General features: G+C 44.2%; 1 protein-coding gene across 1 annotated transcript in view; it reads left to right on the top strand.

Moving 5' to 3' along the window:
- The first annotated feature begins 3,867 nt into the window (after window positions 1–3,867).
- Window positions 3,868–18,228, top strand: part of LOC135531506 (cofilin-2-like) — a 29,826-nt gene continuing 15,465 nt past the window's right edge. Inside the window, exon 1 of the mRNA XM_064959534.1 lies at window positions 3,868–3,974. Coding sequence (XP_064815606.1) covers window positions 3,972–3,974 — 3 coding nt within the window. The 5' untranslated portion in view covers window positions 3,868–3,971. The remainder of the gene's footprint in view (window positions 3,975–18,228) is intronic.

An 18,228-nucleotide genomic window follows, 5' to 3' on the forward strand; every position in this document is an offset into this window, starting at 1 on the left:
GGGTTATGTATGTATTAGGGTTATGTATGTATTAGGGTTATGTATGTATTAGGGTTATAACTATATGTATTAGGGTTATGTATGTATTAAGGTTATGTATGTATTAGGGTTATAACTATATGTATTAGGGTTATAACTATATGTATTAGGGTTATAACTATATGTATTAGGGTTATGTATGTATTAGGGTTATGTATGTATTAGGGTTATAACTATATGTATTAGGGTTATAACTATATGTATTAGGGTTATGTATGTATTAAGGTTATGTATGTATTAGGGTTATATATGTGTCAGGACCCGGTTACGAACCTGGGTCTGGGTCTTCCTACCACCTTTTGGATTTGCCATTTTTGTATTGTAGGACTTCTCCTTTTTACTTTTAAATACACCGTCTTAAGTACTGCTGTGTCTGCCTCATCTTCTGGGTTCTGCTGACTATTCGTGGCTCAGTTGGTTAAGTGACTGTTTCTTCAAGAGATACTCAAAAACAAAAACAGAATTCCACAAGAGCATCCACCGGAATCGACAAGAATACACAGAACACTAGGGCTGGGTGCTAACATACAAACACAGAGCACAGAACTGAGGGAAACTAAGGGTTTAAAAACAATCAGAGGAAACGAGGCACAGGTGCAAATAATAATGGGGAACAAGGGAAAAAACATGAGGTCAAAAAGCACAATGGGGGCATCTAGTGACCAAAACCCGGAACAACCCTGGCCAAATCCTGACAGAATCCCCCCCCTAGGAACGGCTCCTGACGTTCCTACCAGCTCTCTCAGGGTGGAGGGCCCTTTTTCCGACAGCAGGGTGATGATATAAGCGATCTTAGACCGGTCGGTGGGAAACGACGAGGGTTGTAGCTCAAAGGAGAGAGAACATTGGGTGAGAAACCCTTTACAAGCACTTGGATCACCTGAGAACCGTTGGGGAGGTGGAAGACGAGGTTCAGCCAGGGGGTTAACTGCCATGGGTACGTGAATCTGAGGTACTGGGACGGGAACTGTTGCCGGGGTAAGACGATCAGATATTTGCTTCATGGAAGTCAGCATCTCCGACAGAAGATGAGAATGTCTAGCCATTAAGGCCTCTTGCTGAACCAGGGCGGCTTCGTGGCGTTGGACAGTCTCCTGGTGGTGGGACAGCATGGCAAAAAGGTCCTGGGAACTGGCTGCCTCTGGGTTCATTTTTGGCTCTGTGTTTCTGTCAGGACCCGGTTACGAACCTGGGTCTCCGGAGTGAGAAACAGTCACTTAACCAACTGAGCCACGAATAGTCAGCAGAACCCAGAAGATGAGGCAGACACAGCAGTACTTAAGACGGTGTATTTAATAAAGTAAAAGGAGAAGTCCTACAATACAAAAATGGCAAATCCAAAAGGTGGTAGGAATAGCACAAAAAAAGCCTCAAAAGATACTCAAAAACAAAAACAGAATTCCACAAGAGCATCCACCGGAATCGACAAGAATACACAGAACACTAGGGCTGGGTGCTAACATACAAACACAGAGCACAGAACTGAGGGAAACTAAGGGTTTAAATACAATCAGGGGAAACGAGGCACAGGTGCAAATAATAATGGGGAACAAGGGAAAAAACATGAGGTCAAAAAGCACAATGGGGGCATCTAGTGACCAAAACCCGGAACAACCCTGGCCAAATCCTGACATATATGTATTAGGGTTATAACTATATATATTAGGGTTATGTATGTATTAGGGTTATGTATGTATTAGGGTTATAACTATATGTATTAGGGTTATGTATGTATTAGGGTTATAACTATATGTATTAGGGTTATGTATGTATTAGGGTTATAACTATATGTATTAGGGTTATGTATGTATTAGGGTTATAACTATATGTATTAGGGTTATGTATGTATTAGGGTTATGTATGTATTAGGGTTATAACTATATGTATTAGGGTTATGTATGTATTAGGGTTATGTATGTATTAGGGTTATAACTATATATATTAGGGTTATGTATTGCTATTAATGGTTACTTTAGCTAATTCCCCCCCCCCCCCAGACGAATTGGGAGTTGATGTTATGGAACATGTTGGAGCCCCTCCTCTATCCCCCCCCCCTCTCTCCCCCCCCCCTCTTTCTCTCTCTCTCTCTCCCTCTCCTTCTCTCGGTCTCCCCTCTCCCCCTCCAGGTAAGGTCTGTCAGGCCACATCTCTCTCTCACCATCTCTCTCTCACCTCTCTCTCTCTCTAGCACCATATCTCTCTCACCACTCTCTCTCCCTCTAGCCCCATCTTTCTCCCTTACTAAGGTGGTAGGCCTCTCTCACCACTCTCTCTCCCTCTAGCCCCATATCTCTCTCTTACTAAAAGTGGTCAGCCTCTCTTTCACCAGGTAAGGCTGTCAGGGCACCTCTCTCCCCCCCCAGGACTGTACATACAGGCTCACATTCCTTCTTCTCCTGACAGAACAGGTTCTAACACGTCCTCGTCAGCAAACTAACTACACCCCCACCGTTACATCAAACTAACTACACCCCCACCGTTACATCAAACTAACTACACCCCCACCGTTACATCAAACTAACTACACCCCCACCGTTACATTAAACTAACTACACCCCCACCGTTACATCAAACTAACTACACCCCCACCGTTACATCAAACTAACTACACCCCCACCGTTACATCAAACTAATTACACCCACACCATTACATCAAACTAACTACACCACTACCATTACATCAAACTAACTACACCCCCACCATTACATCAAACTAACTACACCCCCACCATTACATCAAACTAACTACACCCCCACCATTACATCAAACTAACTACACCCCCACCATTACATCAAACTAACTACGCCCCCACCATTACATCAAACTAACTACACCCCCACCATTACATCAAACTAACTACACCCCCACCATTACATCAAACTAACTACACCCCCACCATTACATCAAACTAACTACACCCCCACCATTACATCAAACTAACTACACCCCCACCATTACATCATACTAACTACACCCCCACCATTACATCATACTAACTACACCCCCACCGTTACATCATACTAACTACACCCCCACCGTTACATCATACTAACTACACCCCCACCATTACATCAATGTCTTTGTGAGACGCAGAGTAGATGAACAGATGATCTCTGCATGTGTGGTTCCCACCGTGAAGCATGGAGGAGGAGGTGTGATGGTGTGCTTTGCTGATGACACTGTCAGTGATTTATTTAGTATTCAAGGCACACTTAACTAACATGGCTACCACATGTGCTCAGTGGGACTATCATTTGTTTTTCAACAGGACAATGACCCAACACACCTCCAGGCTGTGTAAGGGCTATTTGACCAAGAAGGAGAGTGGAGTGCTGCATCAAATAACCTGGCCTCCACAATCACATTTACATTACATTTAAGTCATTTAGCAGACGCTCTTATCCAGAGCGACTTACAAATTGGGGTTATCACCCGACCTCAACCCAATTGGGATGAGTTGGACCGCAGAGATTTGAAGGAAAAGCAGCCAACAAGTGCTCAGCATATGTGGGAACTCCTTCAATACTGTTGGAAAAGCATTCCAGGTGAAGGTGGTTTTAAATATATATAAATATAAATTATATTATAAATATATAATTTTAAATATATTTTTGTTCAGATAGTCAGGTAACTTTATTAGCATTGTCATAAGTTAGTGTTTATAAATTGAGTTCCACTGAGCAGAGAGCAACAACAAAGAGCCTTCGAGTGTTCTTACCTATTTTAATATACCTGTTTTGTGTGTTTTTTACAGGAAACTGGCCCCAGGCTACGTTTGCCGTCAGAGGGGAAAACAGGAAGCTGACGGGTGTGTACCACTGCAATCCAACCTCCCACTTTTTCTACCTGCTTTTTCTTTCCCCCGACCGAAGACGCGCTGGACACACCTTTCCCCGTCCTTCTCCCGTCTACTTTCTTCACAGCAGTGTCAATGGTGAGTACTGGGATGTTGTTGCATCGATGGCGCTTCCTAAGCCAACATATTCTCAGTGTTACTATATAATGTTAGAGGTTAGGAAATATGTCTTATGTAATGAAACTGAGAGAATAGGTTTTAAAATAACGTATCGAATTGGACAGTATACAATATAATAAAATATAATATATCTATAATATATATAATATATCTCTCCGGTCCAATATTCACCGATACCACACGGTGATTTCTAACAGCATGACACTTGAAACCTCAGTGGGAATCTATCCTGAATCTTAGTCTCTTTTCACATTCACGACGTCCAGCTTTTGTCCTACAATATGTTTTGGATTCTTCTGTAAGTAAGGAATATAAAAAGGTTTAGGGGGGCATTCGAACTGCCAAAAGTAGTGCACTCTATATAGGGAATAGGGTTATATGTGCCCTGGTCTAAAGTAGTGCACTATATATAGTATATAGGGAATAGGGTTGTATGTGCCCTGGTCTAAAGTAGTGCACTATATATAGTATATAGGGTTCTATGTGCCCTGGTCTAAAGTAGTGCACAATATAGGGAATAGGGTTCTATGTGCCCTGGTCTAAAGTAGTGCACTATATATAGGGAATAGGGTACTATGTGCCCTGGTCTAAAGTAGTGCACTATATAGGGAATAGGGTTCTATGTGCCCTGGTCTAAAGTAGTGCACTATATATAGGGAATAGGGCCCTGGTCTAAAGTAGTGCACGATGTAGGGAATAGGACCCTGGTCTAAAGTAGTGCACTATATAGGGAATAGGGCCCTAGTCTAATGTAGTGCACGATGTAGGGAATAGGGTGACATTAGTTATACAACCAGCTCCCTCCTGAGTGTTTTGGCGTCCCCAGGGCGGTTCTACGACTAGTTCTGACTTGTTCCTCACTGTCTCCAGGAATGTGGCCGACAGAGGCCAGGAACACTCACAAGGAAACTATGTATGCCAAGAGAGAGACTAAGAAAGTCAGTGTGAAAGATCAGAGCCTGTATTCCCACAGATCGGGGCCTGTATTCACACAGATCGGGGCCTGTATTCACACAGATCGGGGCCTGTATTCACACAGATCCGGGGCCTGTATTCACACAGATCCGGGGCCTGTATTCACACAGATCCGGGGCCTGTATTCACACAGATCCGGGGCCTGTATTCACACAGATCGGGGCCTGTATTCACACAGATCGGGGCCTGTATTCACACAGATCGGGGCCTGTATTCACACAGATCGGGGCCTGTATTCACACAGATCGGGGCCTGTATTCACACAGATCCGGGGCCTGTATTCACACAGATCGGGGCCTGTATTCCCACAGATCGGGGGCCTGTATTCACACAGATCGGGGGCCTGTATTCACACAGATCCGGGGCCTGCATTCACACAGATCCGGGGACTGTATTCACAAAGCGTGCTGACTAATCTAGGGTCAGTTTGGCCTTTTAGTTCATCAATGTATTGACCAGGGGGTCTGATCCTAGATCAGCACACCTACGCTGAGACTCTTTGTTAACATGGGCCCAATAATACTTTCTCTCTCTATGTATTCCTCTCTCACTATACTCCATGTATTTCTCTCACTATACTCCATGTATTTCTCTCACTATACTCCATGTATTTCTCAGTCACTATACTCCATGTATTTCTCTCTCACTATACTCCATGTATTTCTCTCTCACTATACTCCATGTATTTCTCTCTCACTATACTCCATGTATTTCTCTCTCACTATACTCCATGTATTTCTCTCTCACTATACTCCATGTATTTCTCTCTCACTATACTCCATGTATTTCTCTCTCACTATACTCCATGTATTTCTCTCTCACTATACACCATGTATTTCTCTCACTATACTCCATGTATTTCTCTCTCACTATACACCATGTATTTCTCTCACTATACTCCATGTATTTCTCTCTCTATACTCCATGTATTTCTCTCTCTATACTCCATGAACAGTTGAAGTCGGAAGTTTACATACACTTAGGTTGGAGTCATTAAAATGCAGTTAGATTAACAAGAATGTAAGCCTTAAACTGATATAAGACACTTGTATGTACCTAAATGTTTAATATCCATAATTTTTATGATTATTTATTTGAATTATGCGCCCTCCAATTTCACCGGAAGTTGTCCCGCTAGCGGGATGCCTAGACTTTCAAACAGCTTGGAAAATTACAGAAAATTATGTCATGGCTTTAGAAGCTTCTGATAGGCTAATTGACATCATTTGAGTCAATTGGAGGTGTACCTGTGAATGTATTTCAAGGCCTACCTTCAAACTCAGTGCCTCTTTGCTTGACATCATGGGAAAATCAAAAGAAATCAGCCAAGACCTCAGAATAAAATTGTAGACCTCCACAATTCTGGTTCATCCTTGGGAGCAATTTCCAAAGACCTGAAGGTACCACGTTCATCTGTACAAACAATAGTACGCAAGTATAAACACCATGGGACCACGCAGCCGTCATACCGCTCAGGAAGGAGATGTGTTCTGTCTCCTAGAGATGAATGTACTTTGGTGTGAAAAGTGGGAATCAATCCCAGAACAACAGCAAAGGACATTGTGAAGATGCTGGAGGAAACAGGTACAAAAGTATCTATATCCACAGTAAAACAAGTCTTATTTCAACATAACCTGAAAGGCCGCTCAGCAAGGAAGAAGCCATTGCTCCAAAACCGCCATAAAAAAGCCAGACTACGGTTTGCAACTGCACATGGGGACAAAGATCGTCATTTTGGGAGAAATGTCCTCTGGTCTGACGAAAATAGAACTGTTTGGTCATTAAGACCATTGTTATGTTTGGAGGAAAGAGGGGGAGGCTTGCAAGCCGAAGAACACCATCCCAACCGTGAAGCACGGTTGGCTAAGGTGTATGTAAACCTTCGACTTCAACTGTATCTTTCTCTCTCTATACTCCATGTATTATATTATACTAATGGAAGCTTATTACAGAAAGATCCTAATTGTCAAGAGCCACAGCCTGAACCGTCCTCCCCCATTCAGAGGGAAACTACGCAGAGCCACAGCATGAACCGTCCTCCCCCATTCAGAGGGAAACTACGCAGAGCCACAGCCTGAACCGTCCTCCCCCATTCAGAGGGAAACTACGCAGAGCCACAGCCTGAACCGTCCTCCGCCATTCAGAGGGAAACTACGCAGAGCCACAGCCTGAACCGTCCTCCCCATTCAGAGGGAAACTACGCAGAGCCACAGCCTGAACCGTCCTCCGCCATTCAGAGGGAAACTACGCAGAGCCACAGCCTGAACCGTCCTCCCCATTCAGAGGGAAACTACGCAGAGCCACAGCCTGAACCGTCCTCCGCCATTCAGAGGGAAACTACGCAGAGCCACAGCCTGAACCGTCCTCCCCATTCAGAGGGAAACTACGCAGAGCCACAGCCTGAACCGTCCTCCGCCATTCAGAGGGAAACTACGCAGAGCCACAGCCTGAACCGTCCTCCCCATTCAGAGGAAACTACGCAGAGCCACAGCCTGAACCGTCCTCTCCCCATTCAGAGGGAAACTACGCAGAGCCACAGCCTGAACCGTCCTCCGCCATTCAGAGGGAAACTACGCAGAGCCACAGCCTGAACCGTCCTCCGCCATTCAGAGGGAAACTACGCAGAGCCACAGCCTGAACCGTCCTCCGCCATTCAGAGGGAAACTACGCAGAGCCACAGCCTGAACCGTCCTCCCCATTCAGAGGGAAACTACGCAGAGCCACAGCCTGAACCGTCCTCCCCATTCAGAGGGAAACTACGCAGAGCCACAGCATGAACCGTCCTCCGCCATTCAGAGGGAAACTACGCAGAGCCACAGCCTGAACCGTCCTCCCCATTCAGAGGGAAACTACGCAGAGCCACAGCCTGAACCGTCCTCCGCCATTCAGAGGGAAACTACGCAGAGCCACAGCCTGACCGTCCTCCGCCATTCAGAGGGAAACTACGCAGAGCCACAGCCTGAACCGTCCTCCGCCATTCAGAGGGAAACTACGCAGAGCCACAGCCTGAACCGTCCTCCCCATTCAGAGGGAAACTACGCAGAGCCACAGCATGAACCGTCCTCCGCCATTCAGAGGGAAACTACGCAGAGCCACAGCCTGAACCGTCCTCCGCCATTCAGAGGGAAACTACGCAGAGCCACAGCCTGAACCGTCCTCCGCCATTCAGAGGGAAACTACGCAGAGCCACAGCCTGACCGTCCTCCGCCATTCAGAGGGAAACTACGCAGAGCCACAGCCTGAACCGTCCTCCGCCATTCAGAGGGAAACTACGCAGAGCCACAGCCTGAACCGTCCTCCCCATTCAGAGGGAAACTACGCAGAGCCACAGCCTGAACTGTCCTCCCCATTCAGAGGGAAACTACGCAGAGCCACAGCCTGAACCGTCCTCCGCCATTCAGAGGGAAACTACGCAGAGCCACAGCCTGAACCGTCCTCCCCATTCAGAGGGAAACTACGCAGAGCCACAGCATGAACCGTCCTCCGCCATTCAGAGGGAAACTACGCAGAGCCACAGCCTGAACCATCCTCCGCCATTCAGAGGGAAACTACGCAGAGCCACAGCCTGAACCGTCCTCCGCCATTCAGAGGGAAACTACGCAGAGCCACAGCATGAACCGTCCTCCGCCATTCAGAGGGAAACTACGCAGAGCCACAGCATGAAGCCCTTTTCCTTAAAGTTCCAGCACACCAATAGCGTTCGCCTGCTGAGGGTACTTGCAAACCGATTTTACATGTAAAATTGTGTAACAATTGGGAGATCCACATACAGGTGGGATGTGTCTGGTGCCGTGTTTATGACCCCTTAGTGCAGTACTTTTGACAAGGGCAAGGTCAAGGGGCCAAGGGCCAAAGGCCAAGGGCACTGGTCAACAGTAATGCACTATATAGGGAATAGGGTGCTATGTCAGATCAGTTTATTTGGCAAAGGTTACTGAGAAAGATTAGTAAAGGTCTCCGTAGTAAAGATGACCTTTTAAAAGGTCAGGGCCTGCATTCATAAAGTGTGAGAGTGCTGCTCTAGGATCAGTTTTACCTCTCTACCCTGTAAACAGGGTAAACATCTGTCATGAAAATGTGCTGCTTTTGTGGCTGCTTGTTTTCCTGTTCTTTTGTTGAAAACAAACCCTTATATGCCGGGGCGACAGGTAACCCAAGTGGTTAGAGCCGACAAGGGTCAAGTCTGTCGTTCTGCCCCAGAACAAGGCAGTTAACCCACTGTTTCTAGGTTGTCAATATAATAAAAAATTATTCTTAACTGACTTGCCTAGTTAAATATAACATCTAAGGTACTTACTGCTACCAGTCTGTGCTTCACTAGGTTCTGATCTAGCTACAATTTACAACTGGTTTCAATAATTAGTTATTTCAGCCACACACATTGCTCACAGGTGTATAAAATATGTAAAATCTCCATAGACAAGAATTGGCAGTAGAACAGCCCGTACCGAAGAGCTCAGTCACTTCCCTTCGGCATCTATTTAACCTTTATTTAACAAGTCAGTTAAGAACAAGTTCTTATTTTACAATGACGACCTACCCCGGCCAAATCCTCCCCTAACCCGGATGACACTGGGTCAATAGTGCGCCGCCCAATGGGAAACTACCACCTTTCATACAAGTCAGTTTGTCAAGAGCTGCCCTGGTCTGAAAGAGCTGCCCTGGTCTGCAAGAGCTGCCCTGGTCTGCAAGAGCTGCCCTGGTCTGCAAGAGCTGCCCACAAGCTCACAGAATGGGACCGACGAGTGCTGAAGAGTGTAAAAAATGACCTGTGCTCGGTTGCAACTCTCACTACTGAGTTCCAAACTGCCTCTGGAAGCAACGTCAGCAACAAGAACTGTTAGTCTGGAGCTTCATGAAATGGGTTTCCATGGCCGAGCAGCCACACACAATCGGTCGTCTGGAGTGGTGTGAAGCTCACCGCCATTGGACTCTGGAGCAGAGGAAACGCGTTCTCTGGAGTCATGAATCATTCTTCACCATCTGGCAGTCCTACAGATGAATCTGGGTTTGGTGGATGCCAAGACAACGCCAACTGCCCCAATACATAGTGCCTACTGTAAAGTTTGGAGGAGGAGGAGTAACAGTCTGGGGCTGTTTTTCATGGGTCGGGCCCCTTAGTTCCAGTGAAGGGAAATCTTAACTCTCCAGCCTACAATGACATTCTAGATGATTCTGTGCCTCCAACTTTAAGGCAACAGTTTGGGAAAGGCCCTTTCCTGTTTCAGCATGACAATGTCCCCGAACACAAAACAAGATCCATACAGAAATGGTTTGTTGAGACCGGTGTGGAAGAACTTGACTGGCCTGCCCAGAGCCCTGACCTCAACCCCAATTGAACATCTTTTGGATGACTTTGGGGCTATGTTCGCTGCATAGGTTCCTCTTAGTTCCTGTGTAATAGAGATGTATCATAAAACACCTTCCAACAGACAGCGGCCTTCATTTAAATTTATAGTATTATACTTTTTTAGAGCTTTTATCCTCTTCATTCTGGAAAATTGTTCATACAACAGTTTCAGCTGAAACATTTCCAAAACAAGTGTGTCTTTTCCCCCCTAGGCTATGTCTGTCCCTTGTGGGTTAGTCTTCCTCAGCTAGATACATTCAGGCCAGTCCTGTTTAGGTGAGAGACTGCCTCTGTTTTCAGTCCTGTTTAGGTGAGAGACTGCCTCTGTTTTCAGGTCAGTCCTGTTTAGGTGAGAGACTGCCTCTGTTTTCAGGCCAGTCCTGTTTAGGTGAGAGACTGCCTCTGTTTTCAGGTCAGTCCTGTTTAGGTTAGAGACTGCCTCTGTTTTCAGGCCAGTCCTGTTTAGGTCAGAGACTGCCTCTGTTTTCAGGCCAGTCCTGTTTAGGTTAGAGACTGCCTCTGTTTTCAGGTCAGTCCTGTTTAGGTTAGAGACTGCCTCTGTTTTCAGGTCAGTCCTGTTTAGGTTAGAGACTGCCTCTGTTTTCAGGTCAGTCCTGTTTAGGTTAGAGACTGCCTCTGTTTTCAGGCCAGTCCTGTTTAGGTGAGAGACTGCCTCTGTTTTCAGGCCAGTCCTGTTTAGGTTAGAGACAGCCTCTGTTTTCAGGTCAGTCCTGTTTAGGTGAGAGACTGCCTCTGTTTTCAGGCCAGTCCTGTTTAGGTGAGAGACTGCCTCTGTTTTCAGGCCAGTCCTGTTTAGGTTAGAGACTGCCTCTGTTTTCAGGTCAGTCCTGTTTAGGTTAGAGACTGCCTCTGTTTTCAGGTCAGTCCTGTTTAGGTTAGAGACTGCCTCTGTTTTCAGGTCAGTCCTGTTTAGGTTAGAGACTGCCTCTGTTTTCAGGTCAGTCCTGTTTAGGTGAGAGACTGCCTCTGTTTTCAGGCCAGTCCTGTTTAGGTGAGAGACTGCCTCTGTTTTCAGGTCAGTCCTGTTTAGGTGAGAGACTGCCTCTGTTTTCAGGCCAGTCCTGTTTAGGTGAGAGACAGCCTCTGTTTTCAGGTCAGTCCTGTTTAGGTGAGAGACTGCCTCTGTTTTCAGGCCAGTCCTGTTTAGGTTAGAGACTGCCTCTGTTTTCAGGTCAGTCCTGTTTAGGTTAGAGACTGCCTCTGTTTTCAGGTCAGTCCTGTTTAGGTTAGAGACTGCCTCTGTTTTCAGGCCAGTCCTGTTTAGGTGAGAGACTGCCTCTGTTTTCAGGCCAGTCCTGTTTAGGTTAGAGACTGCCTCTGTTTTCAGGTCAGTCCTGTTTAGGTTAGAGACTGCCTCTGTTTTCAGGTCAGTCCTGTTTATGTCAGAGACTGCCTCTGTTTTCAGGCCAGTCCTGTTTAGGTTAGAGACTGCCTCTGTTTTCAGGTCAGTCCTGTTTAGGTGAGAGACTGCCTCTGTTTTCAGGTCAGTCCTGTTTAGGTTAGAGACTGCCTCTGTTTTCAGGTCAGTCCTGTTTAGGTGAGAGACTGCCTCTGTTTTCAGGTCAGTCCTGTTTAGGTGAGAGACTGCCTCTGATTTCAGGTCAGTCCTGTTTAGGTGAGAGACTGCCTCTGTTTTCAGGCCAGTCCTGTTTAGGTGAGAGACTGCCTCTGTTTTCAGGCCAGTCCTGTTTAGGTTAGAGACAGCCTCTGTTTTCAGGCCAGTCCTGTTTAGGTTAGAGACTGCCTCTGTTTTCAGGCCAGTCCTGTTTAGGTGAGAGACTGCCTCTTTTTTCAGGTCAGTCCTGTTTATGTCAGAGACTGCCTCTGTTTTCAGGCCAGTCCTGTTTAGGTGAGAGACTGCCTCTGTTTTCAGGCCAGTCCTGTTTAGGTGAGAGACTGCCTCTGTTTTCAGGCCAGTCCTGTTTAGGTTAGAGACTGCCTCTGTTTTCAGGCCAGTCCTGTTTAGGTTAGAGACTGCCTCTGTTTTCAGGTCAGTCCTGTTTATGTCAGAGACTGCCTCTGTTTTCAGGCCAGTCCTGTCTTTCTCTACTCCACAGTGGAAGCAAGAAGCAACGTTTCTTTATGAACAGATAACTGCTTTGTCCAAACATGGCCCACTCCAGTCAGTATGGTCAGAGAATGGTTTTAGTGCTGTTGCTCAGGGTGGTGTAATTAGTGGATGCAGTTCGTGCCATGTATATATATGTATGTATATATATATATATATATATATGTATATATGTATATATGTGTATATATGTATATATGTATATACGTATATATATGTGTGTATATATATACGTATACATATACATACATACATACATACATATATACATACATATACATACACATACATATACATACATATACATACATACATACATACATACGTATATATATATATATACATACATACATACGTATATATATATATACATACATACATACACACACACACACACACACACACACACACACACACACACACACACACACACACACACACACACATACATACATACATACATACATACATACATACATACATACATACATACATACATACATACATACATACATACATACATACATGTATATATATATGTGTGTATATATATATACGTGTGTATATATATACATACATATATGTGTGTATGTATGTATGTATGTATGTATGTATGTATGTATATGTATGTGTCTATATTGTATAGTATTAATGGTGTTGAATGTGTTAGAGTAGAGTTGCAGTCGTATCAGGCCAGGGTCATTGTCTAAGAGTAGGTTGGATAAGCTAGACTGGCTTGAGAACTAGGTGTTACTGTGTTACTACATTCCAGGTAGCGATGGAAGTCTTCCCTACTAGAGAGGTGGAATTAACTGCTTTATAAACAATCTACGATTCACCTTCACAGGGTCGTACATTCATCCGAATCAACCCACATGGATTCAATGACAGCCTTCTGAGTGGGATATGTAGGGCTATGTAGGGCTAATAGGGCTAATAAGGTTCTCTAGGGATATGTAGGGCTAATAGGGTTCTCTAGGGCTATGTAGGGCTAATAGGGTTCTCTAGGGCTATGTAGGGCTAATAAGGTTCTCTAGGGCTATGTAGGGCTAATAAGGTTCTCTAGGGCTATGTAGGGCTAATAGGGTTCTCTAGGGCTATGTAGGGCTAATAAGGTTCTCTAGGGCTATGTAGGGCTAATAGGGTTCTCTAGGGCTATGTAGGGCTAATAAGGTTCTCTAGGGCTATGTAGGGCTAATAGGGTTCTCTAGGGCTATGTAGGGCTAATAAGGTTCTCTAGGGCTATGTAGGGCTAATAGGGTTCTCTAGGGCTATGTAGGGCTAATAAGGTTCTCTAGGGCTATGTAGGGCTAATAAGGTTCTCTAGGGCTATGTAGGGCTAATAGGGTTCTCTAGGGCTATGTAGGGATAATAGGGTTCTCTAGGGCTATGTAGGGATAATAGGGCTAGTAGGGCTATGTAGGACTAATAGGGCTATGTAGGGATATGTAGGGCTAATAGGGCTATGTAGGGCTAATAGGGCTATGTAGGGCTATGTAGAGCTATATAGGGCTATATAGGGCTATGTAGGGCTAATAGGGCTATGTAGGGATATGTAGAGCTATGTAGGGCTATGCAGGGCTAATAGGGCTATGTATGGCTAATAGGGCTTTTACCCAGACCACCCTTATAAATACTATAACTGTTTTTACTTCCTGCTTTGCTTTGGTGCACTCAAAATGGCTGCCAGTCCACCCACTATGTCATCACTGACTTGAATAGGGAAGCCTGTTCTACTCATTCTAGTCCTGTGAGATAACCTGACCCCTTGACCCTTAACCCCAGCTGGCTGACTCTCATCTTGAACCCAACAGGCTCTAACTGGTCTCTTGAACCCAACGGGCTCTAAAGGGTCTCTTGAACCCAACGGGCTCTAACGGGTCTCTTGAACCCAACGGGCTCTAACGGGTCTCTTGAACCCAACGGGCCTCTTGAACCCAATGGTCTCGAACTGGTCTCTTGAACCCAACGGGCTCTAACGGGTCTCTTGAACCCAACGCGCTCTAACGGGTCTCTTGAACCCAACGGGCTCTAACGGGTCTCTTGAACCCAACGGGCTCTAACGGGTCTCTTGAACCCAACGGGCTCTAACGGGTCTCTTGAACCCAACGGGCTCTAACGGGTCTCTTGAACCCAACGGGCTCTAACGGGTCTCTTGAACCCAACGGGCTCTAACTGGTCTCTTGAACCCAACGGGCTCTAACTGGTCTCTTGAACCCAACGGGCTCTAACGGGTCTCTTGAACCCAACGGGCTCTAACGGGTCTCTTTCCACATTGATGAGCTGCACTACAACGTGTCATCTGTGACTCGGACTCACCTTCCTGTGACCTGTATTTGCACTTAGACTGGATGGGCTACTATGGTAAGCAGAATATTAGCAGCACTGGGTTTGCAGAGCAGTGAGGGTTCTGTTCTCAGTGTGAAGGACTTACCTCAGCATCAGATGGTGGTCTGCAGAGCAGTGAGGGATCTGTTCTCAGTGTGAAGGACTTACCTCAGCATCAGATGGTGGTCTGCAGAGCAGTGAGGGATCTGTTGTCTAGCTAGCAGTGTGAAGGACTTACCTCAGCATCAGATGGTGGTCTGCAGAGCAGTGAGGGATCCGTTGTCTAGCTAGCAGTGTGGAGGACTTACCTCAGCATCAGATGGTGGTCTGCAGAGCAGTGAGGGATCTGTTGTCTAGCTAGCAGTGTGAAGGACTTACCTCCGCATCAGATGGTGGTCTGCAGAGCAGTGAGGGATCTGTTGTCTAGCTAGCAGTGTGAAGGACTTACCTCAGTATCAGATGGTGGTCTGCAGAGAAACAGTGATGAATGCCAGGCTCCGGTTGTTTTTTGCCATGTAGCTGTGTAGCTAACTACTGGAACTACACGCTAGTTCTACAAAAACAGACAGGAAATGACTACTTCCCTGTTCGTTTTTAGCATCAGCCCTCTGCCTAATTCTCACTTGTTTTTGTATTTAATAGAATACATTTCACATTCTGTGTTTCATCTGACAACAGATCTGTTTTTGCAATTTTCATTCTACAAATCTACGTTTCAGATTCAGATATGATAATTTATCACAAAGTAGTTTGGATTTTTAGTAAACTACTTTAGTTAAGTAAACTATATTTTTTCTTAAGGGTAGCTTTAGTGTTGCTAAACCTTTTCCAGTGTGATGTAATTGGGAGCTTGGTTAACTTATATTTCCAGAGTAGATTCCCCAACTCTGCACATCGCGCAGGCAACTCGCTTGCTTCACTGTAACCTGTAGTCACCAGCCTACTATTTAGCTTTGCCTGGTTAAGAAACACAAACTGCTTTACGAAATCGAAAACAATAGTATTGTCTAGCTATTGTCTGTCTGTCCCCTTGAGTATTGAAAAGTCGGCCATCTTTGAAAGTGTTGTCTCACTCTACCCTCCCACTTCTCCGTCTCCCTCTTAGTTTTCACTCTGGAACAAAAACTAGGCCTCTTTTTTCCAGCGTGAAGCCAGCAGCATGCCTACTCCCGTTGTCACTTACTTTCAGATATATTTATAGATCTTTATCAATGAAGATACATTGGGTGCCGTTTGAAGAGAAGTGTAAATGATGTGTGTATAGAATCTATCCGATAATAAGGAAGTTCCAGTCCTGGTCTCCAGAATCCAGTGGTGCCCACTAATCAAATCCAGTCAAATCTCATTTTATTGTCATGTGCTTCTCACATGTGTAATCAAATAAGTAACATAGGAAAGCAATGAAGTAAGTGACATTGTAAATATATATACAGTGAGGGGGAAAAAGTATTTGATCACCTGCTGATTTTGTACGTTTGCCCACTGACAAAGAAATGATCAGTCTATACGTTTAATGGTAGGTTTATTTGAACAGTGAGAGACAGAATAACAACAAAAAATCCTAAAAAAAACACATGTCAAACATGTTATAAATTAATTTGCATTTTAATGAGGGAAATAAGTATTTATTTTTATTGTATTACTTTCCCCCCCACTGTGTATATATATATAAAGAATAAAATAATAAAAATCAAGTACAAGAGGCAGATAAAAGAAAATAAGATGGAAATAGAACACGTAAAATGAGCCTACAGGTCTATAGTATATAGGTCTATAGTGTACAGGTCTATAGTATACAGGTCTATAGTATACAGGTCTATAGTATACAGGGCTATAGTATACAGGGCTATAGTATACAGGTCTATAGTGTACAGGTCTATAGTATACAGGTCTATAGTATACAGGTCTATAGTGTACAGGTCTATAGTGTACAGGTCTATAGTATACAGGTCTATAGTGTACAGGTCTATAGTATACAGGTCTATAGTATACAGGTCTATAGTATACAGGTCTATAGTATATAGGTCTATAGTGTACAGGTCTATAGTATACAGGTCTATAGTGTACAGGTCTATAGTATATAGTGTACAGGTCTATAGTATACAGGTCTATAGTATATAGGTCTATAGTATACAGGTCTATAGTGTACAGGTCTATAGTGTACAGGTCTATAGTGTACAGGTCTATAGTGTACAGGTCTATAGTGTACAGGTCTATAGTGTACAGGTCTATAGTGTACAGGTCTATAGTGTACAGGTCTATATTATACAGGTCAATAGTGTACAGGTCTATAGTGTACAGGTCTATAGTGTACAGGTCTATAGTGTACAGGTCTATAGTGTACAGGTCTATAGTATATAGGTCTATAGTATATAGGTCTATAGTATATAGTGTACAGGTCTATAGTATACAGGTCTATAGTATACAGGTCTATAGTGTACAGGTCTATAGTGTACAGGTCTATAGTGTACAGGTCTATAGTGTACAGGTCTATAGTGTACAGGTCTATAGTATACAGGTCTATAGTGTACAGGTCTATAGTATACAGGTCTATAGTGTACAGGTCTATAGTGTACAGGTCTATAGTGTACAGGTCTATAGTGTACAGGTCTATAGTATATAGTGTACAGGTCTATAGTATACAGGTCTATAGTATACAGGTCTATAGTGTACAGGGCTATAGTATACAGGTCTATATGGTACAGGTCTATAGTGTACAGGTCTATAGTGTACAGGTATATATTATACAGGGAGTAGTATATAGGTCTATAGTATACACGTCTATAGTATACAGGTCTATAGTATACAGGGCTATAGTATATAGGTCTATAGTATATAGGTCTATAGTGTACAGGTCTATAGTGTACAGGTCTATAGTGTACAGGTCTATAGTGTACAGGTCTATAGTGTACAGGTCTATAGTGTACAGGTCTATAGTATACAGGTCTATATTGTACAGGTCTATAGTGTACAGGTCTATAGTGTACAGGTCTATAGTGTACAGGTCTATAGTGTACAGGTCTATAGTGTACAGGTCTATAGTGTACAGGTCTATAGTATACAGGTCTATATTATACAGGTCAATAGTGTACAGGTCTACAGTGTACAGGTCTATAGTATATAGTGTACAGGTCTATAGTATACAGGTCTATAGTATATAGGTCTATAGTATATAGGTCTATAGTATATAGGTCTATAGTATATAGTGTACAGGTCTATAGTATACAGGTCTATAGTATACAGGTCTATAGTGTACAGGTCTATAGTGTACAGGTCTATAGTGTACAGGTCTATAGTGTACAGGTCTATAGTGTACAGGTCTATAGTGTACAGGTCTATAGTGTACAGGTCTATAGTATATAGTGTACAGGTCTATAGTATACAGGTCTATAGTATACAGGTCTATAGTGTACAGGGCTATAGTATACAGGTCTATATGGTACAGGTCTATAGTGTACAGGTCTATAGTG

The sequence above is a fragment of the Oncorhynchus masou genome, unplaced genomic scaffold (genome assembly GCF_036934945.1).
Source record: "Oncorhynchus masou masou isolate Uvic2021 unplaced genomic scaffold, UVic_Omas_1.1 unplaced_scaffold_1610, whole genome shotgun sequence".
NCBI lineage: Eukaryota > Metazoa > Chordata > Actinopteri > Salmoniformes > Salmonidae > Oncorhynchus > Oncorhynchus masou.